Source organism: Dendropsophus ebraccatus, chromosome 10 (assembly GCF_027789765.1).
Source record: "Dendropsophus ebraccatus isolate aDenEbr1 chromosome 10, aDenEbr1.pat, whole genome shotgun sequence".
Classification (NCBI taxonomy): domain Eukaryota; kingdom Metazoa; phylum Chordata; class Amphibia; order Anura; family Hylidae; genus Dendropsophus; species Dendropsophus ebraccatus.
This window is the reverse complement of record NC_091463.1, coordinates 96597331-96625251: the sequence shown is the minus strand read 5'-3', so window position 1 is coordinate 96625251 and position 27921 is coordinate 96597331. Positions and strand designations below refer to the sequence as shown.

The 27921-nt window shown below is 48.8% G+C and overlaps 1 protein-coding gene across 1 annotated transcript; it reads right to left on the bottom strand.

Annotated features, from left to right (window-relative positions):
* Positions 1 to 6: 6 nt before the first annotated feature.
* Positions 7 to 27921, bottom strand: ARHGAP35 (Rho GTPase activating protein 35). The gene is made up of 7 exons (XM_069985604.1): positions 27669 to 27921; positions 13059 to 16931; positions 6685 to 6829; positions 6376 to 6453; positions 5766 to 5897; positions 3923 to 4028; positions 7 to 1770 (listed from the first exon to the last, which is right to left on the bottom strand). Exons 2-7 carry the CDS (start codon positions 16692 to 16694, stop codon positions 1461 to 1463), a joined length of 4407 nt encoding a protein of 1468 aa, XP_069841705.1. The 5' UTR covers positions 16695 to 16931; positions 27669 to 27921; the 3' UTR covers positions 7 to 1460.

Genomic DNA, 27921 nt, shown 5'->3' with positions numbered 1-27921 from the left:
GAGCGCTGGGAGTTTATAACAAGATTTATTAGCTATAATACAAGTCACATTAAGGCCCTCAGTTTGTTCCAATTACAATGAGCAGATTCGCAGCAAATACATGATTCTGGGCGTCGGCGGACGGGTCACATTCTCATGCACAAAATGACCCGACCATCGGACAGCGACAAACAGAACAGGAAAGGATGGGGGCCCCCAGTCGCGGCGAGGCCTCCCTGCACAAGGAATGGACAAGCTTGAGGGATTGTGGGTGCAGACTTTCCCTTCATGCCTTGCGAGTGACCGCCCCCCCCAACCGTTAATGGTTCTAGGTGGAGGTTATACCCACTGGGCGCGAGAGGGAAAGTCCGCCCAGGTGTAGGGGGGATTTAAGTTAGCAGGAGGAGGTCTGTTATGAGCGGTCGCCGGTCATACGGGTATCGTGGGGGGGAGGGGGCGTATTAACACTTAAGGACAGTTAGTGTCTCGACACAGAGGTAGTGAGGGCAGCGCTCATTGTGAAGTATTAGCGGGGCCGTCTGTTACGCGGATCAGTAGGACACGTTAAAACGAAGAGGGGCGGGGGGGGGGGGGGGGGGGGGGGGGGGGGGGGGGGGTTGTCGGTGCGATCTTACCCTTCACGGATCAGGCCTTGATGTCAACATAAAATAGTTATCGACACATGAGAATGAGTCGGGGCAATAAGGCACCTCAGGAGATCAGTTACTGTAGAGACTCCGATCCCAAGGCGCCTCCGATTAAAAAGAGGAAGAAAATGAAGACAAAGCAGCCGGAGCAGCAGTGGTTAAACCGTCAGACACATGAACATGCGTGTGATCTCCGGCCAGTGTCACACATGTGTTCTCCGTGTAGTCATGTACAAAGCATACAATTCATGCAGCCCCCATTAACCTAATGTGCCGCCTGTAAGTGCTAAGATATGTAGTGTGGATTCTGTGTCCTTTTGGGGTTAGTGTCCTAAAATTAGGGGGGGGGGGGGGGGGAGATAGAGAAAGGGGGCACTAATACCACAGAGGAACGCGGAGAGAGTCCCCGCCCAGGTCATCTCCACAATTCACAGTGTTGCTCCTCGATGCACTAAGTGCCACTCCTCCTGTGATGTGATCCAGACCGAGGGCATAATCCACAAAGAGCGGGGGCTCCGGCTAGGTCACCCACAGAACCAGGGTCCCTCCATGATGTGGGGGTGCAAGGTCCCTCTTTGTCACTCAGTCTGTGTACCAGGTATCCAGTCACGATCCTTGCACAGTGTACCAGGGACACCCCGCTCCATAATGTACCACAATTATCCCACTGTCCTCTCCATTAGAGGGTCCATCCCTGGCTCAGGCTCCCAGTCTCTTATATCTGTAGTGGTCCCATAGGTAAAGCCACCAGTCCTCCAGGAGAGGTCAGCGAGTGGCCGGGAAGTGGCGGACGTTGCCTCCGGGAGAGACTCTAAGCTGTGGGGGAGGGAACGGTCACAGGATGTTTGGATCTGAAGGTAGCAGGGTCTCCGATGGGGACACAGGGGTTAATGGGGGAGACTGAGGGGGAGAAGGAGGGTGGAGGGGAGGCGTGGAGGGAGAGCTCGGCGTGGGAATGTCTATCGGATGACGCTGGTAAAAGAAGTACGGACACTGATGGATGAAGAGCTCGATGATTGTCTGGTAGGTGCGAGTTGCCGTCAGAGCGTCCATAGTGGTGAAATCGGGGCGCATCAATGTCGGCCAGAAACAGATGGATAGGTTCTCGCTGGTCATCAGGTTAGTGTGATGGTGTTGGCTCACCCTGTGGACGAGAAACCATCAGCATGAGAAGACAAGGTAGAGGCGGCGCTAGAGAGAGAACACAACAGACAAGCACCCACCCACTAGAGACAGAGCACGCCCGGTGTGCACCCACCCACTAGAGACAGAGCACGCCCGGTGTGCACCCACCTACTAGAGACAGAGCACGCCCGGTGTGCACCCACCCACTAGAGACAGAGCACGTCTGGTGTGCACCCACCCACTAGAGACAGAGCACGCCCGGTGTGCACCCACCCACTAGAGACAGAGGATGACCCACATGCACCCACTAGACAGAGCATGACCCTCATGTACACACCCACTAGAGACAGAGCATGCAACACATGCATCCACCCACAAGAGACATAGCATGACCAGCGTGCACCCACCTGCTAGAGACAATGGCAATGAGAGATATAGACCACAGAGTATGTGACTAGTGTTGAGTGAACTTGCCAGCAATTCAGGTTTGGCAACGTTTGTCCGAAACTGAACGTTCAGCATTTAACTCAAGGCTGCTGGAGAAGTTGGATGCCATCCCACAGAGTCCTGGAAAACATTGCTACATCCATAGGCAGCCCTAGGACTGCATCCAACTTCTTCAGACGCGGGAAGGTATAATGTAGATCATTCGGATGGACGCTGTCAAACCTGAACTTTCAGCTCATTTGCTCAACACTACACGCGACTCATTTACGAGGGGCTGCTGATAAGTCTTTGACTTTGCGTACTTTTTTTGTTTCTATGGTAACAAATGTTACATCACATGAAAGCCTTATGTGTCTAATATATGTTTTCCAAATTTTGTGTACGTAGCTTATGGCGTCAACGATCTAGGCGTGCAGGAAAACGAAATGGTGGGGTCTAAGGCAATATTCACAGCAGATGAGAGCAGAGGAGTGATACAATTCTTGTTTCTGCAAGGAAAGTCCGTGAAGGATAAGCCCGTGAAGCATGTGAGTGACAACTTCCCGCACTGATAAGAACTTCCTGGATGGACCGGTCACTGTGGATGAGACCTGGATTTATTTGTATGACCCTGAAACCAAGGAGCAGTCAGAAGAGTGAAGGCACAGTGGTTCACCTGGTCCAAAGAAGTTCAGGGTGCTAAAATCCGCCACTAAGGTGATGGGGTCTGTGTTCTGGGATAAGGATATGATAAGGATAAGGTATGCTGCTAGTGGACTACCCTCAAAATAGTTCCACCATCAATGCAAGGTATTACATTGACATTGGTCCATTACATTGTTGGACCAATTGAAGGCAGCTCTGAAGGCCAAAAGGCGCGGCAAGCTGTCCAAAGGAACCTTGTTTCTGCAACACAACGCCTCTGCTCACACTGTGACCACAGCAAAACTGGTGGTCTAGGCCTTCAGCTGGTTAACCACCTACCTTATTCACCAGATCTAGCTCCCCCCGACTATCATCTTTTTCCGAACCTGAAGAAACACCTCAAGGGTACAAAATTTCACACCATTTCTGATGCCATGGCTGCTTCGGATGACTGGTTTGGGGCACAACCAAAATCCTTTTTTGCAAGGTTTACAGAACTTGGAATAACTATGTAAGCGCCCTATTACATAGGACGATTATCGTGCGAAAAATCGTTATATTGTTCAAATTTTAACGATAATCGTTCTGTGTAATTGCAAGCAACGATCGAAAAATCTCTGGTATGTCGATCGTTGATTTGGATCTCAACCTAAAATTATCGTTAATCGTTCGCTCAAGTTCCGTATTTTTTCACTAATCGTTCAGTGTAATTGCATGTTGTTCATTGTTTTGCTGGGATCAGAAGGAGTAAACGATCTTAGTAACGATCGCAATAACGATTGTAGTAACTATCATAACTAACGACTATCGTTCTGTGAAATATGGTGAACGAATTCAGGTTAACGATATACAATCTTGTTTGTGATTGTTTATCGTTAGTCGTTAATCGTTAAAAATCGCTCCATGTAATAGGACCCTAAGAAGTGTGGTGACACCAATGGAGAGGATGTGAAATAAATGTAAATGTTTCATCTTCCTATCTCGTTTCTTTCTGGGTAAAGCCAAGTATTTATCAGCAGCATCTAGTATACAGACAAACACCAGGAGCGTACACAGACACAGCAGTCACAAGAATGCACAGACACACAGGCAGCACTGACCGGTTCAGGTGAGAGATGACGTATTTCAGGATCTCGTGGTTTTCCTTGGGCAGTTTCTTCAGAAGTTCCTTCATTGCCTGAAGCTTCTGCTCTTGGTCATTGATTTCTAAAAAAAAAAACAAAGTATAAAGTAGTGAAAAGAAAGTCACCTGCACTGCCTGATCTGACATGACAGTATCCAGTATACACACACCCCAACATGACACTCCAAACCAGCTGATAACAGGGAGCAACAGATTGAAATTCTATTGTATTCAGGCAGCCTTAGGCGTTAATCACACGTTCAGTATCTTTTGTAAGTCCGTAGATTCCTCCCGCTATCCACTAAAAATTACAGATTGGGCATATGTATTTCCATTTTTTTTTGTTTTTTTTTTTTTAACTGACTGCACAATACTGAGTAGGTTAAAAAAAAAAACTACCACCAGTATACCCAACCCCTTAAAAAAGTCAAATGATCACTTGTCAGCCATTTCTGGTTTGCTTTGCTGTGAGAGAGTCCTGTTACTTAGTTCATTCTCTTCCTGTTTGCAGCACATGCGCTTCTGCAGCTCCTTCTTACTGGTTGCGGTTGCTTAGAAACACGACCTTATGACCTATGAGTCATCCGTATTTTTTTTTTTTTGTTACATAAATACGGATGCCAAACAGGTTACAATGCGTAAAAAATTGCGGATCTCACCGATTTCTATGAGAGAATCTGCAAAAAAATCTGGGTCAGCACTAGGACATGTGCTTTTTTTTTATCAGCATTGTTTGCGTTCTTGTAATCTACCGACCGTGTGAACCCAATAGACATCAATGTGCACCAACTCGAATACGGAATCTGTAGATTACAGGACGTGTGAATAAGGCCTTAAACGGGTTATCCATGATCAGAAAAAACATGGCGGCATTCTTTACAATACAGCACTACCCCTCTCCTCAGGTTATGTGCGGAACAACAACTCTGGAGCCAAGCTGTCATACCACACACAAACTGAGGGCAAGATTGGCGCTGTTTCTAGAAGAAAGTAGCTATTTCTAATTCCTAATTCTGGATTATCCCTCTAAATGACTGACTAAACACAAAACAGACTGTAATTAAATGGCTAATAACAGATTGCGGTGATCTGTTCTCTCAGTGGTGGGAGACGACTAGTGAGAAGACTCACCAAGCTTGCTGGAATCATCTATATTGTCAGTATGGCCTCTGGTCATTAATCCCTTAACCCTTTGACGACCCAGGACATACATATATGTCCTGGGCAGGGTCGGGGAGTTCAGAGGGGGTCATGCCGTTGGAGCGACCATGGATATTAGCGGGCACGGCTTGCAAACCGGCTATTTAAATGCAGCTGTCAGAACTAAGAGCTGCATTTAAAATTGCTCTTTTCCCCCATCGTTGGTGATATAGTTGTGGGTGATCGCAGAGCGGCGATCTGTGCTTGTTGCCAAGGCGGGACTCTGTGCTGTAATGGCGCGGATCCCAGCTCAGCACTTCATTACTTTGGGCTACAGCAGCCCTTAGCAATGGATCACTGTGATTGCATTGAGGAGTCCTGACAGAGCAGGCAACCAACTAAATTCTACAATCACTACTGACCATGGCATTTTAGAGGGTTAAATGACCGGTATAAGAGTAAGCTCTGATAATGTTCACTGGCAGCAGACGGCACCTGATGTGTATGAATTGGCATAAGGCCACCAAGGAGTTAAAAATATAGACACCAGATTTGTGTAATAAAAGAGTATAATATGGGCAAAATGTGATAAGTACGGACGTCAACAGCTCTACCAGGAATAAGTCTCCATAAATCATCAGCAGCATGGCCGACTACATAATGTGGCCACAATCACTTACTGTAGGCTTCCACCAGCTCAGACTGTACAGCATACGGCACCAAGGGGTCTGGCAGCTCCGCAAAGAAACTCTTTAAGGCTCCAGCCACCGTGTTCACTGTAAAATCCTTCTCTGCCAAGTCCAGGCTGTGATCTGTAAAGATTATAGGTGTCAGAGACCAGAGCAGCATCTGACATCATCGCTATCACCACTGCTATTCCCATCATCCTCTGCCCCCACCCCCCATCATTGCTATCACCATCATCATCATTCCCCCCACATCCCCCATCATCACCTTAACTATCGCCACTTCCATCATCACTGCTATCACCATCACCACTATCATAATCATCACAGCTATCATCATCATCATCATCACTGCTATCACCACCACCACAATCATGACTATCACCACCATCACCATCTCCCCCCAGCATCATCATTGCTATCACCACCCATCATCATTTCCCACCATTATGATAGCTATTATCCCCATCACCGCTATCACCACTCATCATCATCTTCACTATCACCACCACCATCATCTTCACCATTCTCACCCCCATTATCATAACCCACCCACCATCCCCATTGTCTTCACCATCAAGATCACAATAACCACCACCATCACCTTGATCAAACTGCCTCTGCAGGGAATCCATCTCTGACTTGTTGCCGCTGACCCGATAGATTCCCTCCACGCTCATCCCTGTAAGAGACAGACATAATGTTTCCCAGAGAGAACAGGATAAGTCTTTAAAACCACCCATTCCTTTAATGTCAGGGTAAACCTCCCACAGGGCTGGACGGGGTGTGAGAGTCACCTGACAGGAAAAGATGAGCTGCAGTACCAGACCCCGCCACAAGGACTGGGTGTGCAGAGGATCAGAGTGTAACTATACAAGCTGAAACCCCAATGACTATAGAGGGGTCGCCTCACCTGTGGTTTCTATGTACTCCACGCACTTCTCGATGAACACAGGGATGGGCCTCTCCGCTGTCACCACGCTCACCAGCGGCAGCCCAAAGTAGCTGCTCTCCCAGGTCTGCTTGGTCAAGGAGGGACGGAGCTTAGGGGTGCGTTTCTGGAAGGGAAAAAAAAGAAATAAGAAGGAGCAAACAAAGAAAGACAACATCACCGCTGCCCCCCCAAAACCAACCACGTCTCTAAGGACCCCAGTACTAGAGAGGGTGAGGGGGGACAGTAACCCCTGCAGATACGGTGCTGGGAAGATATCGGCCCCCACCCCAATATCATCTATTACCCCCCCACCCCAATACCATGCATTACCCTCACACCCCGATATCATCTATTACCCCCCACCCCAATATCATCTATCATACATTACCCCCCAACCCCAAAATCATGCATTACCCCCCACCCCAATATCATGCATTACCCCCCACCCCAATATTATGCATTAATACGGCTGGGCGGTATACCGCAAAAATACCGATACAGTCACTGGCGTCGGTTAACCGACTTCAACTTGGCCAGGACGGTAATTGCGGTATTTTTGTATTATTATGTCCCTGCGCCCGTCCTGTCAGAGCCGCGCCTGTCCTGTCAGAGCCACACACACACACACACACACACACACACACACACACACACACACACACACACACACACACACACAGGCATAAGCGCTGCACGTCATGTGCAGGGACGCTGGTATCGGTGCGGGAGCTGAAGGAGCAGCAGGGCCCAGGTGACCGCCCCCGTCTGGTCCAAGCAACCATCTCCCCGCCCCCCTATGCGCGCACCTGTCCGCCCTCTCCGAGGCCCCATCCTGCCGCACCGTCCATGCACCCACCACCTGTCCGGTCCGGCGTCCCTGCTCACTGAGGGGAGTACAGGACAGCCGCCCTCACGTGCTGCTGCTCCTCCAGCTCTGACATGGCCGCCTCCCTGCACACACAGGACAACGTGTGCAGCGCTCGCTGGCCGGGTGGGCGCTCGGACGGGACTGTGCTGGTCCCCCCTCCCGGACCAGTCCTGTCCGATTGTATGTGCAGGGAGGCGGCCATGTCAGAGCTGGAGGTAGAGGAGCAGCACTTAGGAGCAGCTGACCTGTCATCTCATCCCCTCAGTAACAGTACAGGAGTGTTACATAGGAGGAATAATGTGCTGCAGCAGGCAGGATAACTTGTGTGGTATCCTGCCTGCTGCAGCACATCCATTCCTCCTATGTTACAGTCCTGTACTGTTACTGGGGGGACTGCAGTCATACACCCATGTCCGCCCCCCCCCCTGTACAGTCATATACCGCCCCACCCCCCGGTACAGTCATACACCCCTGTCTCCCCCCCCTGTATAGTCATACACCCCTGTCCTCCTCCCCATACAGTAATAGACCCCTGTCTCCCCCCCCCCTACAGTCATACACCCGTCCTCCTCCCCATACAGTCATACACCCCTGCCTCCCCCCCCCTACAGTCATACACCCATCCTCCTCCCCATACAGTCATACACCCCTGTCCGCCCTCCCTGTATAGTCATACACCCCTGTCTCCCCCCCCTGTATAGTCATACACCCCTGTCTCCCCCCCCCCTGTATAGTCATACACCCCTGTCTCCCCCCCCCTGTATAGTCATACACCCCTGTCTCCCCCCCCCCTGTATAGTCATACACCCCTGTCTCCCCCCCCCCCTGTATAGTCATACACCCCTGTCTCCCCCCCCCCTGTATAGTCATACACCCCTGTCTCCCCCCCCCCTGTATGGTCATACACCCCTGTCTCCCCCCCCCTGTATAGTCATACACCCCTGTCTCCCCCCCCCTGTATAGTCATACACCCCTGTCTCCCCCCCCTGTATAGTCATACACCCCTGTCTCCCCCCCCCTGTATAGTCATACACCCCTGTCTCCCCCCCCCCTGTATAGTCATACACCCCTATCTCCCCAGTATAGTCATACACCCCTGTCTCTCCCCCCCCTGTACAGTCATACACCCCTATCTCCCCAGTATAGTCATACACCCCTGTCTCTCCCCCCCTGTATAGTCATACACCCCTATCTCCCCCGTATAGTCATACACCCCTATCTCCCCCGTATAGTCATACACCCCTGTCTCCCCCCCCTGTATAGTCATACACCCCTGTCTCCCCCCCTGTATAGTCATACCCCCCTGTCTTGTCATACACCCCTGTCTCCCCCCCCTGTATAGTCATACACCCCTGTCTCCCCCCCCTGTATAGTCATACACCCGTCTCCCCCCCTGTATAGTCATACACCCCTGTCTCCCCCCCTGTATAGTCATACACCCCTGTCTCCCCCCCTGTATAGTCATACACCCCTGTCTCCCCCCCTGTATAGTCATACACCCCTGTCTCCCCCCCTGTATAGTCATACACCCCTGTCTCCCCCCCCGTATAGTCATACACCCCTGTCTCCCCCCCCTGTATAGTCATACACCCCTGTCTCCCCCCCCTGTATAGTCATACACCCCTGCCTCCCCCCCCTGTATAGTCATACACCCCTGCCTCCCCCCCCTGTATAGTCATACACCCCTGTCTCCCCCCCCTGTATAGTCATACACCCCTGTCTCCCCCCCCTGTATAGTCATACACCCGTCTCCCCCCCCTGTATAGTCATACACCCCTATCCCCCCCGTATAGTCATACACCCCTGTCCACCCTCCCCTGTATAGTCATACACCCCTATCCCCCCCCCTGTATAGTCATACACCCCATCTGCCCTGCCCCCTGTATAGTCATACACCCCTATCCCTATGTGCCCCCTGTATAGTCATACACCCCTATCCCTATGTGCCCCCTGTATAGTCATACACCCCTATCCCTATGTGCCCCCTGTATAGTCATACACCCCTATCCCTATGTACTCCCATGTAGAGTTCTGTACCCCCATCCCTATGTACCTCCTGTATAGTAACACACCCCGATCCACCCCCATATAGTCATACACTTCTATCCCTATGTACCTCCTGTATAGTAATGCACCCCAATCCATCCCCCCATATAGTCATATACACCTATCCACCCCCCATATAGTTATACACATTGTATTCTGTATTCTGTATTCCTATATGACCCCCTGTGTATACACATCCTGTAGAGGCTGTATACCTGTATATACACATCTAGGTCTCTGCTGAGACCCCTAATAATGACAAATAGTAATAATGATAATAGACTAACCATGGGTTGCTGTTCAGTTCTTTTTCACTTTTTCTAATCAAAATATCGCCAGTTTGGCATGGCGAGTGGGTGTGGTTTGCTAAAAGGGGCGTGTCATAATTATCGTTGAATTATCGTTACCGCGGCTACATGTGCGATAAACCGCAATATTGATTTAGGCCAATATCGCCCAGCCCTATGCATTACCCTCACCCCGATATCATTACTCCCCTCACCCCAATATTATGCATTACCCTCACCCCGATATCATTACCCCCCTCACCCCAATATTATGCATTTCCCTCACCCCGATATCATATATTACTCCCCTCTCCCCAATATCATGTATAACACCTCCCCCCCCTTCACCCTGATATATTGATATCTGTCCCATGTAAAGGCTTCAGATCATCCATCTGCCGTTAGGATAAAGATAACCGGAGGAAACACAAGCTGCATCATATTATTGTTGTCGGTAATATACATCACCCATGTAATTGTTCACACAATATACGAACAACGGCCGCTGTTGCAATGAAAATTGCATTGATTTCAATGCACAATGCATAATTGACGTCTGTTATTTCCACGGTCGTACCAATCAACGTCCATTGTTTGCATTGACTTCAATACAACACATTTTTCTATGACAAGAACGGCTGTCGTCGTGAAGAATACGTTGTGTGAACATAGCCTAAGGGGGAATTTACATCTTTTATAATAACGGTCCGTGCCCAGACTTCGGAACGCCCCTAGTCATGATTCATCATCATTCATTATTACTCCGTGCAGGACTGTAAAAATGTAAAGTGTCACTGTAGTTTGGTAAAACTTTGCACGTCAAGAGACCTAGCAAAAAATGTCAAGTCCAACAGTGGTCAGGGATCAGATCCGTGTGCCGGCAGGTAGAGAAGAGGATGCTTGGCAAAGACCAACGGAGGGTCGAAATATTGCTACTTGTCTGGTATATGCAATAAAGCTTTCTTGAAGACTACTACTCCCATTGGATGCTTTTTTTTATGTCATAGAGACTCATCAAAAATTTTCATCTCCCGGATCGGGAGAATGAGTCGGGAGAGGATGTGCTGCAGAGCCGTCCTCTCCCAATCAGTACAGGAGTGAAAACTCAGACCCGGACTAATCAAAACTTTTGACATGTCAAAAGTTTCCTCAAACGTCAGTGACACTTTAACCAGTTTTGAAGCTCCCGGCATCATAATGAATGACGATAACGGGAGTTGTGAGGTCCAGTCCACAGCCCATCATCCGTACACAGACTGTACTTACAGAACGTGTAAATGCACTATTTTGCAAAAAAATACAGCACCACCTTTGTTCTCAGGTTGTTTGTGGTATTACAATTCAGCTCCATGTAACTAAGCTACAAAACCCACCCCCAACCCAAGGACAGGCGAGGTGCTCTTTCTGGAAAAAAAGCGGACACATTTTTTTATACCTGGACCACCCCCATACCTGGCCAAGCACCCCCTCCCAGCGTGACGATATCCCCTCTGTGACTGGGCCCTGTTGATTCTAATGAGGGTGTGTCACGGAGGGGAGGGTTATTGTCAGTGTCAGATGTAACCGGACCCAGATCTCCCATAAAGTTCCTCCACTGGCCACTCAGTCCACCGAATATCGTGGCTTGGGGCATCATGTAGATCTAGCTGCTCCACACTGGAAGACAACCTCTATGTAAGTGATGTGCGGAGACAACGGGTCTGACAGGAGGAGGGGACAACCACCCCAATCATCCACACACACAGCCCCAAGGAGGGCTGGAGGGCACTACTCCTTCAATAAATGAAACCATTTCACAGTTACTAAGGTTATATTTGCCCAATTTTAAAAGCAGCCCGGTGATCTGTAATACTCAAGTGTGACAAATACGTAAAATAGAAGAAAAAACTTTTTTCATAGCACAGTGTACGTACATTACTGATCCTGAGTTACATCCTGTATTATACCCCAGAGCTGCACTCACTATTCTGCTGGTGGGGTCACTGTGTGTATACAATACTGATCCTGAGTTACATCCTGTATTATACCCCAGAGCTGCACTCACTATTCTGCTGGTGGGGTCACTGTGTATATACAATACTGATCCTGAGTTACATCCTGTATTATACCCCAGAGCTGCACTCACTATTCTGCTGGTGGGGTCACTGTGTGCATACATCACATTACTGATCCTAAGTTACATCATGTATTATACCCCAGAGCTGCACTCACTATTCTGCTGGTGGGGTCACTGTGTATATACCTAACATTACTGATCCTGTACTAATCCTGAGTTACATCCTGTATTATACTCCAGAGCTGCACTCACTATTCTGCTGGTGGGGTCACTGTGTACATACATTACTGATCCTGAGTTCCATCCTGTATTATACCCCAGAGCTGCACTCACTATTCTGCTGGTGGGGTCACTGTGTACATACATTACTGATCCTGAGTTCCATCCTGTATTATACTCCAGAGCTGCACTCACTATTCTGCTGGTGGGGTCACTGTGTACATACATTACATTACATTACTGATCCTGAGTTACATCCTGTATTATACTCCAGAGCTGCACTCACTATTCTGATGGTGGGGTCACTGTGTACATACATTACATTACTGATCCTGAGTTACATCCTGTATTATACTCCAGAGCTGCACTCACTATTCTGATGGTGGGGTCACTGTGTGTACATACATTACATTACTGATCCTGATTAACATCATGTAATATACTCCAGAGCTTCACTTGTACTCAATGATTGACAGATGATTCTATAGATGGTCAGAGAGAAAGCTTTCAATCACAATAGGACCACCCACTGGACTCCTACCATAGATTGAGCAATCATATCACAGACATAATACAACACACCCTGCCATACTCCAGTCACTACTAGAGCTGTAGTCACACTCCAGTCTGAATGTTTCATACCTATGCAGTACACTACAGTACTCTAGGTCATAGCTCTGTGAGGCCTTGCGGAAGAGGTCATGGATGTATCGCAGAAAAAAAATGAATAAATAGAAATAAAAGCGACATCTCTGGCAAGGCAACACACAGCAATGTAGTGCATTTTCATAACACATTGTGATTGGTGAGTGCAGCTTTGACTGTGACTGGAGGATCAGACAAGATGTAACTTACAGTATTTTTCCTATGCCCATACCTTAGGGTTTCTCCTCAGGCTGCGCAGGATGTTCCTCTTGCGCGGATCCTCTCCGTCTGCTTCGTAGGAGTTTGTAGTATTGTCTTTTGGCCCCTGCGTTCCGACCTCTTCATCTTTTCTTCTCATGGGGCCCAGCTCATCGTCGCTGCCCACGCTGAAGCTGCTACGATAACTGGAGAACTTCCCGAGTTTGGCACACTTGGTCCGATACAGGACAGGTTTTGTCACGATGGAGGCTTTCCGTGTCCGCTCCAGCGAATTAGTGTCCATGTCACTGTCTGAACCGTTCCCACTGCCGTTAGACTGCGGCTTGATGGCGTTTCGGATAGTGATTATTTTTCCTTGGGTGCTGTCATGAGGCACAGAGTAAATGTTCTCTTCCTGGTTCCTTGGCTTCACAACAGAGTCTATAGGTTCAGCATAGTCTGAAGGGTCAAAGGCTTCGGATGGAGGCCAAGTGATGGAGGTTAGGGACCGTCTGTGTCCGTCTCGAGACCCAGGGTCTAGGTAGGACAGGTCAGGCTTTGGTTTCAGGGGAGGAGGTACCTTGTTGTTCAGTTTGCTCTCTAAGGTGCTCATGACGGAGATGAAGGGAAGACTGTCGCTGTCCTCCAATTTAGAATGATCTCTAGAGGGTGCAGCCAAACTCATGTCATCCCGAGGCAAGATGTGCTGTGGAGACGGGTCCAGATCTTCCTCCGAGTCAGGCAAGTGGGAATTGCAGAGCGGAGACCCTGCGCGAGGGGAGCTGAACACCTCCTCTGTAGTGCTACATGCTTCTGCTGTGTTGTCATACATATGTGAGGCTTCAATGATCACTTTCTTCTCCACAACATCCTTGAAGAAAGAGTAGAACATGTCCAACTTGGGCTGGACCTGCCCGTACTGTAAATTCAGGAATTTGCCTTCGATATCCTGAGCAATCTCCTCCCCTTCAGTCAGCTGATCTCTGGTCAGGTTATCTAAGAGATTTACAGGACCGTCGGTCAAGGCAACAAGTTGAACAGGAACAATGTCTTGTACTTCACAGAGGAAGGCCCGTAGCATGGCCAGGGAGGCACGGCGCTTTGCTGCGTAGAAAACCATGTAGCCATGTACCAGTTTTGTCTTCCGGATGTTGAAGGAAGCGTGATAGGACAGGATGAGCAGCTCCAGACGACGCTTCTGGCTACCTAACTGCAAGTCGAGCAGCACCGAGCCACCGACTCCAAACTGTGATGGACGATAGGTATGAGGCTTCAGCATGTTCAGCACCTCTCCCATAGTAAAGGGGTCTCCGCACATCAGGCACGCAACTATGCGCAGGTCACAGTCCAGCAGATCCTTGATGCTTGGCGAGGAGGCGACAATGTTTAGGTTCCTCTTGGACTCTAGAAGAAAGCGCAGAATCTGACTGATCTGTTTCTCATTAATGTTGCGCCCGTAGCCCAGCCCTGTGGACGCAGCATCTAGGAAGAAGCACTGAAGCTTGCTGGCTATCTGCTGACCCTGTTGAATGAGGCTGTGAGCAGTCTCTCCGCCGGTGTCACCTCTGCGGTTCACGAGTATTAAAGTGAGGGGTAGGTTAAGCAGATGGTTGTCCTTCCGTCCCAGACTGGACTCCCGGTTTTTCTCAATACTCTCTACGACATAGGACAAAGACTCTTTGGAGTTGTAAAGGCAGAGGCATCCATGAGGCATAAAGGTGGAGGTCTGAAATGAGTTGACAGGCAGCCGTACATTGCCCTCGATAGGACGCAGAAACAACTCGTACATCTTCCCATCGATCACATACTTATCATCATTGGTGCACAGAGCACGGATCTCATTGGCGAGTTCCCGTGCCAAACCGTCCTTGCCGAGGATCACTAGGTTGATTCTGTCTACGTTTGGGTCTTTATAGAGGCGGTCGTAAGGGTAAGGGCAGCGAGAGCTGATCAGCTGCTCGATTTTGGTGTCTACACATGAAGGGTTACTGGGGCAAGTGTCTTTTGTGGGATGGTAGACAAAGTGAATGTGTTTGAGGATGAGAGCGTCCCGCTCAGCCTGCAGCTTCTGCAGAGCCTTAAACCGCTGTTCCTCCCCCAGAACCTCCTGGATGACCCCCATCTTCTCCTTGCTGGGCTTGGCATCTAGTTCCAGCTCATAGAACAGCTCAGAATACTCCAGTAGTAACTCTTGGAACTCTTCCTTGGCTTTGTCAATGATTTCCTTCTGGTGCCTACTATATATTTCCATATAGACCGGCTCTTCCAACCACTGATAAAATTCCTCACTCATAATAAAACTACGAGCTTCCTCCCAAGGCTTCCCGGGAGTGATGAAGGGAGATGCAGCTAGGTTTTCTTTGAAGGCTTTCTTCATTTCAGCTTTCTTTCTTGCATTTCTTAATTTTTCAAGGTGACCGCAATAGACGTCTGCAGCTGCCCCTGTTTCCATGATATCGTAGGGTATTCGGTTATCATCCATGTTATCTATGTGGCTGGTGAGATCCCATGGGGTGTCCTCCAGAACCACAAACCAATGTGAGAAGTCAGGCTTTGACTCCAGGAGTTTGGCCGCCTTGGGGCAGCTCAGATGGTCTATTTCATCCAGATCAGGCACAAGGACATCTAAAGCACGAGGGAGATCTGACAAGTAAACCTTGCGGCGGCGCTCAATGTGTTCCTGTCTGAGCCGCTGGATGTGCTGTTGAAAGAGCTTCCTAGCTTTGTCGGTACCTTCCAAGTACACGTAATCCTGATACTCGCTGCAGGTCTGCATGCGCCGGCTCACGTTCGGCCAAGTCTCATTGTGTGATTTGACTACTCGTCCCACTAGCCATTCATATTTGTCTTTTGCGGCTGCGCTCTGCTGGCTCTGCTGCTTCAATGCCTCAAAGTAAGGAATGATCTTGGACTTTCCGCGACTCTTGTCTATCAGCTGTATGAGGGCAGTAAAAGCCAAGTCCACATTGACATTGGACCTGGCTGACGTCTCCACCACCTGCAAATTCTTTTTATTGAGTGCAAACCCGTGAGCATCTCGGATGTATCGTTCCACTCCTTCATCACACTTGGACAAGACCAGCAGAATTGGCTTCTTGGTCTTGGCTAGTTGAGTGTACAGGTTGGACACAAATTTTAGTTGGTCATCAAAGTTCCTATTCATGCCCCGACTGACATCTACACATAGCAAGAAGCCATCTATCAGCAGTTTGCCCTCGGGCATTTGCTTCTGCTCAAAGTCCTGCTCCAGGCCCAACTGATCTGTGCAAAAATACATGAGTTTCTCGGCAGAGGCGAGTTTGCTGGAGGCGGCACGCTTGATGTACGGCTGCAGCGCGGTGCTTCGGTGAGGCTGGAATGTCTGGTCATCTATGAACTCCGTCTGTTCCACTACATGCACCTTGCATTCCACACAATCTTCAAGCGTACGGGTGACCTCGCCCCAGTACAGGAAGTGATCATTGTTCACGACACGGCCCCCAAAATCACTAGTACTAAGGACAGATGTGTGGTCCAAGTGGAAGTCATCTGCGCTGGGTCGTACAAATCGGTTGCACAGACACGACTTTCCGATGCCACACTGGCCTTTTTCCTTTTCTGTGCCGGACAGGCCCACCACACTGATGCTATAAGTGGGCACCCGCACATCTTGTTTCCGTGCCATCATCATGGCGCAGCACTCATCCTGCCCACATCAACGCCTGCCGGGGTGAGGCTTGAGAATGGCACTCCATGCACACTCTTAGAGAAGACGGGACACGCCAGGCCGTTGCAATCTGGAGCCTGGTTTTCGTCACGTGTAGGGCTCCCTCTTGAGATTCGTCAAACGGGTTCCTAGTGGGAGGAGCCTTTCCTTGTATCACCACCGCACCAGCCATACATGGTGCTCATCGTCATCTGGGGTGGTCTGAAAAACAAAAAACACAATCGGTAAGAATGGACACGAGTCACTACAGATGACTTTAAAGCAAAGACAACCTGATAAAGCTAAAGTAGTGAGAATGTGGCTGGGTGTAGGACATTGGTGACACACAATATGGCTGCCATAATATCCTGAATGGTGGGATAAGAGCAGACGCTGTACTATAACTTAGCACATTTACAATTCATGGGTCTGGGAAAGCTAGCTGACAATCCCTCTAAGGAATATTGTGGCGGATACATTGGTTTCGGTTGTCTCTCCCTGTCAACCACATAACACAATGACTTTGGAGCCAATCTTTACTAGGGTAGATGGGGGGAGACATGATCTCAATTGTTCTGTGGTTTCCACCTGTAAACCCCTGTAGGGAGGAGGCCACAATAAATACCAAAGGATACCACTACTCTATTACCCACAATGCACTAGGGGAGGATCCAGTATGGCAGGTACAAGGCCAAAGGTTGTTCACCCCCACCATAAAGCCATGCATGCCTCCGCTCTGTCTTACATGACGGCTATACTTACATGCACAAAAAAATCAATACAGCCAGGAGAAAGCGCAAAAGAGATTAGAACGCGGCCCCACGGGAAACGAGGGGGGGGGGGTTGTTTAATGTCTGAACAGCCTCGAGGAGCAGAGTCCTAGACAAGTCTGGCCACGTCCGAACCTCCAGCCGCTGCCTGTACCGATCCGTGCATGTATGCACGCTACTCTGTATGACATGTACAGGACTCCACTGAAAACACTGAGATCTATACCATACAGGAAATAACCCGGAGGATGATGTCATCACTATAACTGTGCACCACTGATGTTATGATCATGAATAGTGAGCAGATGAGGTCACAGCTATAGCTCTGCACTACTGATGTAATCACAGAGACCAGCAAGTAGTTGATGTCACATAACTCTGCACTACTGATAACCACGATGAATAGCCAGCAGGCAATGAATCATCGCCAAGAATAACAAGCAGATGTCCCAGCCACAACCCCGTAGCACCACCGCCGTCATCCCATAGGGGGCAGTAAGTAGTCAATGTCACAGGTACAATTCTGCATCAATGGGACACATTCTTTGTCAATACACATATTGGGGGGAGGGGGAGCAAAGTGATGAACACCACAGGCCAGACACACCAACTCACTGTATACTGTACTGTCCGCTACAATCAAGCTATGCACCAATCAGTAGCCATCTACCTAGATGCAGTCAGGCTTGTCCTGTTCAAGAGTCCGTAAGTCTCAAAACGACACTATGCATAATTTTATTCCACATTGGCCATTGTAGCCGGTCAGGAGGGCCGTACATGACAGTGATACATGGCCGACTCCCATCCAATGTTCTCTGGCCGACTCCCATCATACATCATGGCTGTAATCGGCCATTTTTAGCATGTTTAGTGGTGTGTAAGTGACAAGTGTTGTGTGTATTCATGCACCTGAAAAATATGGCCACTTTCTTCCAGAAACAGCACCTCTTCTGTTCTGAGGTCGGGCGTGGTACTGCAGTTTAGTTCCACTGAGGTGAATGGAGCTAAATTATAAAACCACACACAACCTGAGGACAGTGGTAGTGCTGTTTTGTCAAGAAAAATTAGCTGCTGGATAACTCCTTTAAATGGGCATTGTCAATAAAAAAAAAAAAAAACTTTTGATGTAAGACTTATAAAAAGTTTTTGTCGGTCAGTGGTGAGTGCTCGATTCGGGACCAATAAGGACTCCTCCTGGTTCGTTCCACTGATTGGTTGTGGTCTGAACACTCACCACTGACCGATAAAAACTCTTTAGGCATCTCTCTGTCATGTCAAAATTTTAATGACAGGTACACTTTAACCCCTTAACGACATCGGGCGTATATTTACGCCCTGATGCCGGTAAGGACGTTCAGAGCGGGGCCGCGCGGCGACCCCGCTCTGAACCGCGGCGGTCCCGGGTGCCGCTTGTAGCCCGGGACCGTAGGTATTAGCGGGCACGGTCCGATCGCCGTGCCCGCTAATACAGTAATCAGATGCAGCTGTCAAACATGACAGCTGCATCCGATTACCGGATTCAGCTGTTCCCTGGTGTCTAGTGGGGAGATCGCTCCTCCGGGATGTTATCCCGGAGGAGCGATCTCCGTTTCTGAAGCCGGCCGGGGACCGCTCCAAGATGGCGCCGTCCCCGGCTCGGCACTCGTTTACTTCCTGCTGCAGCAGCCGAAAGCAAACGAGTGCCTATCTCATGGATCTCTGCAGCATATCTATGCTGCAGAGATCCCTATGAGAGATCAAAGCACTTATACTAGAAGTCCCCTAGGGGGAATAACCCTAACCCCAGGGGGAATAACCCTAACCCCAGGGGGAATAACCCTAACCCCAGGGGGGGAATAACCCTAACCTCAGGGGGGCTTCTAGTATAAGTGTTAAAGTAAAAAAAAAAAGTGTTGTTAATAGTAAAAAGCCCCCTCCCCTAATAAAAGTCTGAATCACCCCCCTTTTCCCAGGTTATAAATAAAAGTAAATAAATAAATAAACAAACAAACATGTTTGCTATTGCCGCGTGCGTAATCGCCCGAACTATTAATCACATTCCTGATCTCGTACGGTAAATGGCGTCAGCGCAAAAAAATCCCAAAGTGCAAAATTGCGCATTTTTGGTCGCATCAAATCCAGAAAAATTGTAATAAAAAGCGATCAAAAAGTCGTATATGCGTAATCAAGGTATCGATAGAAAGAACACATCATGGCGCAAAAAATGACACCTGACACAGCCCGATAGACCAAAGGATAAAAGTGCTATAAGCCTGGGAATGGAGCGATTTTAAGTGACGTATATTTGTTGACAATGGTTTAAATTTTTTTACAGGCCATCTGATACAATATAAGTTATACATGTTATATATCGTTTTAATCGTAACGACTTGAGGAACATATATAACAAGTCAGTTTTACCCCAGGGCGAATGGCGTAAAAACACATTTCCCCCAAATAAAAAAAATGCCTTTTTTTTTTTTTTCAATTTCACCACACTTTGAATTTTTTTCTGGTTTCGCAGTGTACTTTATGCAAAAATTCAGCCTGTAATTGCAAAGTACAATTAGTGACGCAAAAAATAAGGGCTCATGTGGGTTTCTAGGTGGAAAAATGCAAGTGCTATGACCTTTTAAGCACAAGGAGGAAAAAACTAAAACGCAAAAATCGAAATTGGCTCTGTCCTTAAGGGGTTAAGGGCCCTATTATACAGAACGATTTATCATGTGAAAAAACGTTATTTTGTTCAAATTTAAACGATAATTGTTCTGTGTAATTGCAGGCAACGATCGAAAAATCGTTTGTGTGTCGTTGATTTAGATCTGAACCTAAAATTATCGTTAATCGTTTGCTGTAATTCCACATTCGTTCACTAATCGCTCAGTGTAATTGTTCATTGTTCATTGTTTTGCTGGGATCAGAAGGAATAAACGATCATAGTAACGATTGTAACTAACGACTATTGTTCTGTGTAATATGGTGAACGATTTCAATTTAACGATAAACAATCTCGCTTGCGACCGTTTATCGTTAGTCATTAATCGCTAAAAATCGCTCCGTGTAATAGGACCCTAAGAATCCGCCCTTTTTTGTAATAACTGACCCTTTTATCTCTATAGTAATGTGCCCTGTAATAATCTACCCCCCTCCTCTAGTAATCTGCCCTGTAATAATCTACCCCCCTTCTCTAGTAATCTGCCCTGTAATCTACCCCCCTCCTCTAGTAATCTGCCCTGTAATAAACTACCCCCCTCCTCTAGTAATCTGCCCTGTAATAATCTACCCCCCCTCTCCTAGTAATCTGCCCTGTAATAATCTACTTCCCCCTCCTCTAGTAATCTGCCCTGTAATAATCTACTTCCCCCTCCTCTAGTAATCTGCCCTGTAATAATCTACCCCCTCCTCTAGTAATCTGCCCTGTAATAATCTACCCCCCTTCTCTAGTAATCTGCCCTGTAATCTACCCCCCTCCTCTAGTAATCTGCCCTGTAATAAACTACCCCCCTCCTCTAGTAATCTGCCCTGTAATAATCTACCCCCCTCCTCTAGTAATCTGCCCTGTAATAATCTACCCCCCTCCTCTAGTAATCTGCTCTGTAATAATCTACCCCCCTCCTCTAGTAATCTGCCCTGTAATCTACCCCCCTCCTCTAGTAATCTGCCCTGTAATCTACCCCCCTCCTCTAGTAATCTGCCCTGTAATAATCTACCCCACCTCCTAGTAATCTGCCCTGTAATAATCTACCCCCCTCCTCTAGTAATCTGCCCTGTAATAATCTACCCCCCTCCTCTAGTAATCTGCCCTGTAATAATCTACCTCCCTCTCCTCTAGTAATCTGCCCTGTAATAGTCTGCCCTGTAATAATCTACCCCCTCTCCTCTAGTAATCTGCCCTGTAATAATCTACCCCCTATCCTCTAATAATCTGCCCTGTAATAATCTACCCCCTCTCCTCTAGTAATCTGCCCTGTAATAATCTACCCTCCTATCCTCTAATAATCTGCCCTGTAGTAATCTACCCCCTATCCTCCAGTAATCTGCCCTGTAATAATCTACCCCCTATCCTCCAGTAATCTGCCCTGTAATAATCTACCCCCTCTCCTCCAGTAATCTGCCCTGTAATAATCTACCCCCTATCCTCCAGTAATCTGCCCTGTAATAATCTACCCCCTCTCCTCTAGTAATCTGCCCTGTAATAATCTACTTCCCCCTCTCCTCTAGTAATCTGCCCTTTAATAATCTACTTCCCCCTCTCCTCTAGTAATCTGCCCTGTAATAATCTACTTCCCCCTCCTCTAGTAATCTGCCCTGTAATAATCTACCCCCTATCCTCTAGTAATCTGCCTTGTAATATTCTACCCCCTCTCCTCTAGTAATCTGCCCTGTAATAATATACCCCCCTATCCTCTAGTAATCTGCCCTGTAATAATCTACCCCCCTATCCTCTAGTAATCTGCCCTGTAATAATATACCCCGCCCTCCTCTAGTAATCTGCCGTGTAATAATCCACCCCCATCTCCTCTAGTAATATGCCCTGTAATAATCTACCCCCCCTCCTCTAGTAATCTGCCCTGTAATAATCTACCTCCCTCTCCTCTAGTAATCTGCCCTGTAATAGTCTGCCCTGTAATAATCTACCCCCTCTCCTCTAGTAATCTGCCCTGTAATAATCTACCCCCTATCCTCTAATAATCTGCCCTGTAATAATCTACCCCCTCTCCTCTAGTAATCTGCCCTGTAATAATCTACCCTCCTATCCTCTAATAATCTGCCCTGTAGTAATCTACCCCCTATCCTCCAGTAATCTGCCCTGTAATAATCTACCCCCTATCCTCCAGTAATCTGCCCTGTAATAATCTACCCCCTCTCCTCCAGTAATCTGCCCTGTAATAATCTACCCCCTATCCTCCAGTAATCTGCCCTGTAATAATCTACCCCCTCTCCTCTAGTAATCTGCCCTGTAATAATCTACTTCCCCCTCTCCTCTAGTAATCTGCCCTTTAATAATCTACTTCCCCCTCTCCTCTAGTAATCTGCCCTGTAATAATCTACTTCCCCCTCCTCTAGTAATCTGCCCTGTAATAATCTACCCCCTATCCTCTAGTAATCTGCCTTGTAATATTCTACCCCCTCTCCTCTAGTAATCTGCCCTGTAATAATATACCCCCCTATCCTCTAGTAATCTGCCCTGTAATAATCTACCCCCCTATCCTCTAGTAATCTGCCCTGTAATAATATACCCCGCCCTCCTCTAGTAATCTGCCGTGTAATAATCCACCCCCATCTCCTCTAGTAATATGCCCTGTAATAATCTACCCCCTCTCCTCTAGTAATCTGCCCTGTAATAATATACCCCGCCCTCCTCTAGTAATCTGCCGTGTAATAATCTACCCCCTCTCCTCTAGTAATCTGCCCTGTGATAGTCTACCCCCCCCCTTTAATAATCGTCTGTGTAATAATCTACCCCCCTCCATTACTAATCTGCCCCTCTTGATAATCTACATTCTTCTCTAGTAATCTGCCCTGTGATAATCCCCCCTCTCTCGTTATCTGCCCTGTGATAATCCCCTCTCTAGTTATCTGCCCTGTGATAATCCCCCCTCTCTAGTTATCTGCCCTGTGATAATCCCCCCTCTAGTTATCTGCCCTGTGATAATCCCCCCCTCTAGTTATCTGCCCTGATAATCCCCTCTCTAGTTATCTACCCTGTGATAATCCCCCCCTCTAGTTATCTGCCCTGTGATAATCCCCCCCTCTAGTTATCTGCCCTGTGATAATCCCCCCTCTCTAGTTATCTGCCCTGTGATAATCCCCCCCTCTCTCTAGTTATCTGCCCTGTGATAATCCCCCCCCTCTCTCTAGTTATCTGCCCTGTGATAATCCCCCCCCTCTCTCTAGTTATCTGCCCTGTGATAATCCCCCCCCCTCTCTCTAGTTATCTGCCCTGTGATAATCCCCCCCTCTCTAGTTATCTGCCCTGTGATAATCCCCCCCCCTCTCTAGTTATCTGCCCTGTGATAATCCCCCCCCCTCTCTCTAGTTATCTGCCCTGTGATAATCCCCCCCCCTCTCTAGTTATCTGCCCTGTGATAATCCCCCCCCTCTCTCTAATTATCTGCCCTGTGATAATCCCCCCCCTCTCTCTAATTATCTGCCCTGTGATAATCCCCCCCCTCTCTAGTTATCTGCCGTGATAATCCCCCCCCTCTCTAGTTATCTGCCCTGTGATAATCCCCCCCCTCTCTCTAGTTATCTGCCCTGTGATAATCCCCCCCCCTCTCTAGTTATCTGCCCTGTGATAATCCCCCCCTCTCTAGTTATCTGCCCTGTTTTAATCCCCCCCCTCTCTCTAATTATCTGCCCTGTGATAATCCCCCCCCTCTCTAGTTATCTGCCCTGTGATAATCCCCCCCCTCTCTAGTTATCTGCCCTGTGATAATCCCCCCCCTCTCTCTAGTTATCTGCCCTGTGATAATCCCCCCCCTCTCTAGTTATCTGCCCTGTGATAATCCCCCCCCTCTAGTTATCTGCCCTGTGATAATCCCCCCCCTCTAGTTATCTGCCCTGTGATAATCCCCCCCCCTCTCTAGTTATCTGCCCTGTGATAATCCCCCCCTCTCTAGTTATCTGCCCTGTGATAATCCCCCCCTCTCTAGTTATCTGCCCTGTGATAATCCCCCCCTCTCTAGTTATCTGCCCTGTGATAATCCCCCCCTCTCTAGTTATCTGCCCTGTTTTAATCCCCCCCCTCTCTCTAATTATCTGCCCTGTGATAATCCCCCCCCTCTCTCTAATTATCTGCCCTGTGATAATCCCCCCCCCTCTCTAGTTATCTGCCGTGATAATCCCCCCCCTCTCTAGTTATCTGCCCTGTGATAATCCCCCCCCTCTCTCTAGTTATCTGCCCTGTGATAATCCCCCCCCTCTCTAGTTATCTGCCCTGTGATAATCCCCCCCCTCTCTCTAGTTATCTGCCCTGTGATAATCCCCCCCCTCTCTAGTTATCTGCCCTGTGATAATCCCCCCCCTCTAGTTATCTGCCCTGTGATAATCCCCCCCCTCTAGTTATCTGCCCTGTGATAATCCCCCCCCCTCTCTAGTTATCTGCCCTGTGATAATCCCCCCCCTCTCTCTAGTTATCTGCCCTGTGATAATCCCCCCCCCTCTCTAGTTATCTGCCCTGTGATAATCCCCCCCCTCTAGTTATCTGCCCTGTGATAATCCCCCCCCCTCTCTCTAATTATCTGCCCTGTGATAATCCCCCTCTTGGTCACTACCCAGTTGGTAATCTTCCTCCTTTAATAATCTGCCCCCTCTGAAGGTCCTTTTACACAGGATGTTATTTGTCCAATGAGGCGCCATGTTATAGGGTCAGCGCTCAAGTGATGAATGAGCACACGCTCGCTCATCGTCTGATCACTCACTTCTGACCCGTGAAAAAATAATCTGCCATCGCAGTGTAATTGTTTGTGCAGCCCCGGGCACATGATTATAAAGCCATGTAATAATCTCTGTTAGGTTCCGTGCACACCGAGCAAAAGTGGCAGAATTCCGCCAGCCTTCCTGTCATAATGACACCGTGGGGAGAGGAGGCGCGCGAGCCTCCCATAGACTGTCATTATGACAGGGAGACTCAGTGTGCACGGAGCCTAATGGAACGCAGATCAATGAGATCAGCGTATGGCATGTTCACAGTGAATGGAACTCGTGTAGTATGTGACGTGTGCACCTGATGTGGCAGAGAGCGTTGTATGTATCGTGCGTGCGACTAGTGTGTGACATGTGTAGTAGTGTGTGACATGTGTAGTAGTGTGTGACATGTGTGCTGTGTGTGGTGTGTGACATGTGTGCTGTGTGTGTCACATGTGTGCTGTGTGTGTGTGTAGTGTGTGACATGTGTGCTGTGTGTGTGTGTAGTGTGTGACATGTGTGCTGTGTGTGTGTGTAGTATGTGACATGTGTGCTGTGTGTGTGTGTAGTATGTGACATGTGTGCTGTGTGTGTGTGTGTAGTGTATGACATGTGTGCTATGTGTGTGTTTGCAGTGTGTGACATGTGTGCGTTTGCAGTGTGTGACTGCAGTGTGTGTGACGTGTGTGACATGTGTGCAGTGTGTGTGCTATGTGTAGTATGTGACATGTGAGCAGTGTGTGTGTGTTTGCAGTGTGACATGTGTGCTATGTGTGTGTTTGCAGTGTGTGTATTGTGTGACATGTGTGCTGTGTGTGTTTGCAGTGTGTGTGTGTGCTTGCAGTGTGTGCGACATGTGTGCTTGCAGTGTGTGCGACATGTGTGCTTGCAGTGTGTGCGACATGTGTGCTTGCAGTGTGTGCGACATGTGTGCTTGCAGTGTGTGCGACATGTGTGCTTGCAGTGTGTGCGACATGTGTGCTTGCAGTGTGTGCGACATGTGTGCTTGCAGTGTGTGCGACATGTGTGCTTGCAGTGTGTGCGACATGTGTGCTTGCAGTGTGTGCGACATGTGTGCTTGCAGTGTGTGCGACATGTGTGCTTGCAGTGTGTGCGACATGTGTGCTTGCAGTGTGTGCGACATGTGTGCTTGCAGTGTGTGCGACATGTGTGCTTGCAGTGTGTGCGACATGTGTGCTTGCAGTGTGTGCGACATGTGTGCTTGCAGTGTGTGCGACATGTGTGCTTGCAGTGTGTGCGACATGTGTGCTTGCAGTGTGTGCGACATGTGTGCTTGCAGTGTGTGCGACATGTGTGCTTGCAGTGTGTGCGACATGTGTGCTTGCAGTGTGTGCGACATGTGTGCTTGCAGTGTGTGCGACATGTGTGCTTGCAGTGTGTGCGACATGTGTGCTTGCAGTGTGTGCGACATGTGTGCTTGCAGTGTGTGCGACATGTGTGCTTGCAGTGTGTGCGACATGTGTGCTTGCAGTGTGTGCGACATGTGTGCTTGCAGTGTGTGCGACATGTGTGCTTGCAGTGTGTGCGACATGTGTGCTTGCAGTGTGTGCGACATGTGTGCTTGCAGTGTGTGCGACATGTGTGCTTGCAGTGTGTGCGACATGTGTGCTTGCAGTGTGTGCGACATGTGTGCTTGCAGTGTGTGCGACATGTGTGCTTGCAGTGTGTGCGACATGTGTGCTTGCAGTGTGTGCGACATGTGTGCTTGCAGTGTGTGCGACATGTGTGCTTGCAGTGTGTGTGACATGTGTGCTTGCGTGTGTGTGACATGTGAGCAGTGTGTGTGTGTGTGTGACATGTGTGCTATGTGTATGTGTAGTATGTGACATGTGTGCTATGTGTATGTGTAGTATGTGACATGTGTGTGCTGTTTGCAGTGTGTGTGTGTTTGCAGTGTGCTGTGTGTGTTTGCAGTGTGTGTGACATGTGAGCTGTGTGTAGTGTGTGACGTGTGTGTAGTGTGTGACGTGTGTGTAGTGTGTGACGTGTGTGTAGTGTGTGACGTGTGTGTAGTGTGTGACATGTGTGTAGTGTGTGACATGTGTGTAGTGTGTGACATGTGTGTAGTGTGTGACATGTGTGTAGTGTGTGACATGTGTGTAGTGTGTGACATGTGTGTAGTGTGTGACATGTGTGTAGTGTGTGACATGTGTGTAGTGTGTGACATGTGTGTAGTGTGTGACATGTGTGTAGTGTGTGACATGTGTGTAGTGTGTGACATGTGTGTAGTGTGTGACATGTGTGTAGTGTGTGACATGTGTGCTATGTGTGTGTGTAGTATGTGTGTGTGTGTGTAGTATGTGACATGTGTGCTATGTGTGTGTAGTGTGTGACATGTGAGCAGCGTGTGTGTGTGTAACATGTGTGTGCTATGTGTGTGTGACGTGTGTAGTGTGTGACATGTGAGCAGCGTGTGTGTGTGTAACATGTGTGTGTAACATGTGTGTGCTATGTGTGTGTGTGTAGTGTGTGACATGTGTGTGCTATGTGTGTGTGTAGTGTGTGACATGTGAGCAGTGTGTGTGTGTGTAGTGTGTGACATGTAAGCTGTGTGTGTGTGTGTGTGTGTGTGTGTGTAGTGTGTGACATGTGTGTGCTATGTGTGTGTGTAGTGTGTGACATGTGTGTGCTATGTGTGTGTTTGCAGTGTGTACCGTACGTGCTGTATTACATGAGGTGACACAATAGGGCTCGGTCCTCCCGGTGCACGGTGTACGGGGCCGGGCGGTCGGGTGTGATGTGAGGGCAGTCAGGGTCGGGTCAGCTGTCAGCCTCTCACCCGTCTGTCTCTCGGGCGTGGATCAGGCCGCGGTTTCCGGGAGTCTCCAGGTGACCAGGCGAGTGCGGCCTAGATGCGGCTTTGCGGAGTCTACGCCCAGCCCAACTCTGATGGAGGCCGCGGCCGCTTCGTATATCCTGTGAGTCGGGTGACGGCGGGTCCCCGGCCGCGGTTTCCGGGTGTATCCGGGTGACTCGGGAGTCTCCTCCTGTAATGGCGGCTCCTTCCTTCCGGCGGGCGCGCGGGCGCGGGC

Bases quoted from the DNA above. Each gene is read 5' to 3' on its own strand.
- ARHGAP35 (XM_069985604.1), bottom strand. From the start codon at position 16,694: ATGATGATGGCACGGAAACAAGATGTGCGGGTGCCCACTTATAGCATC. The intron at 4,029-5,765 runs GTAAGTGATTGT...TTTTTTTTTTAG, and splicing joins TGAGCTGGTGGAAGCCTACA to AAATCAATGACCAAGAGCAG. The intron at 1,771-3,922 runs GTCAGTGCTGCC...TCTCGTCCACAG, and splicing joins GTCATCTCTCACCTGAACCG to GGTGAGCCAACACCATCACA.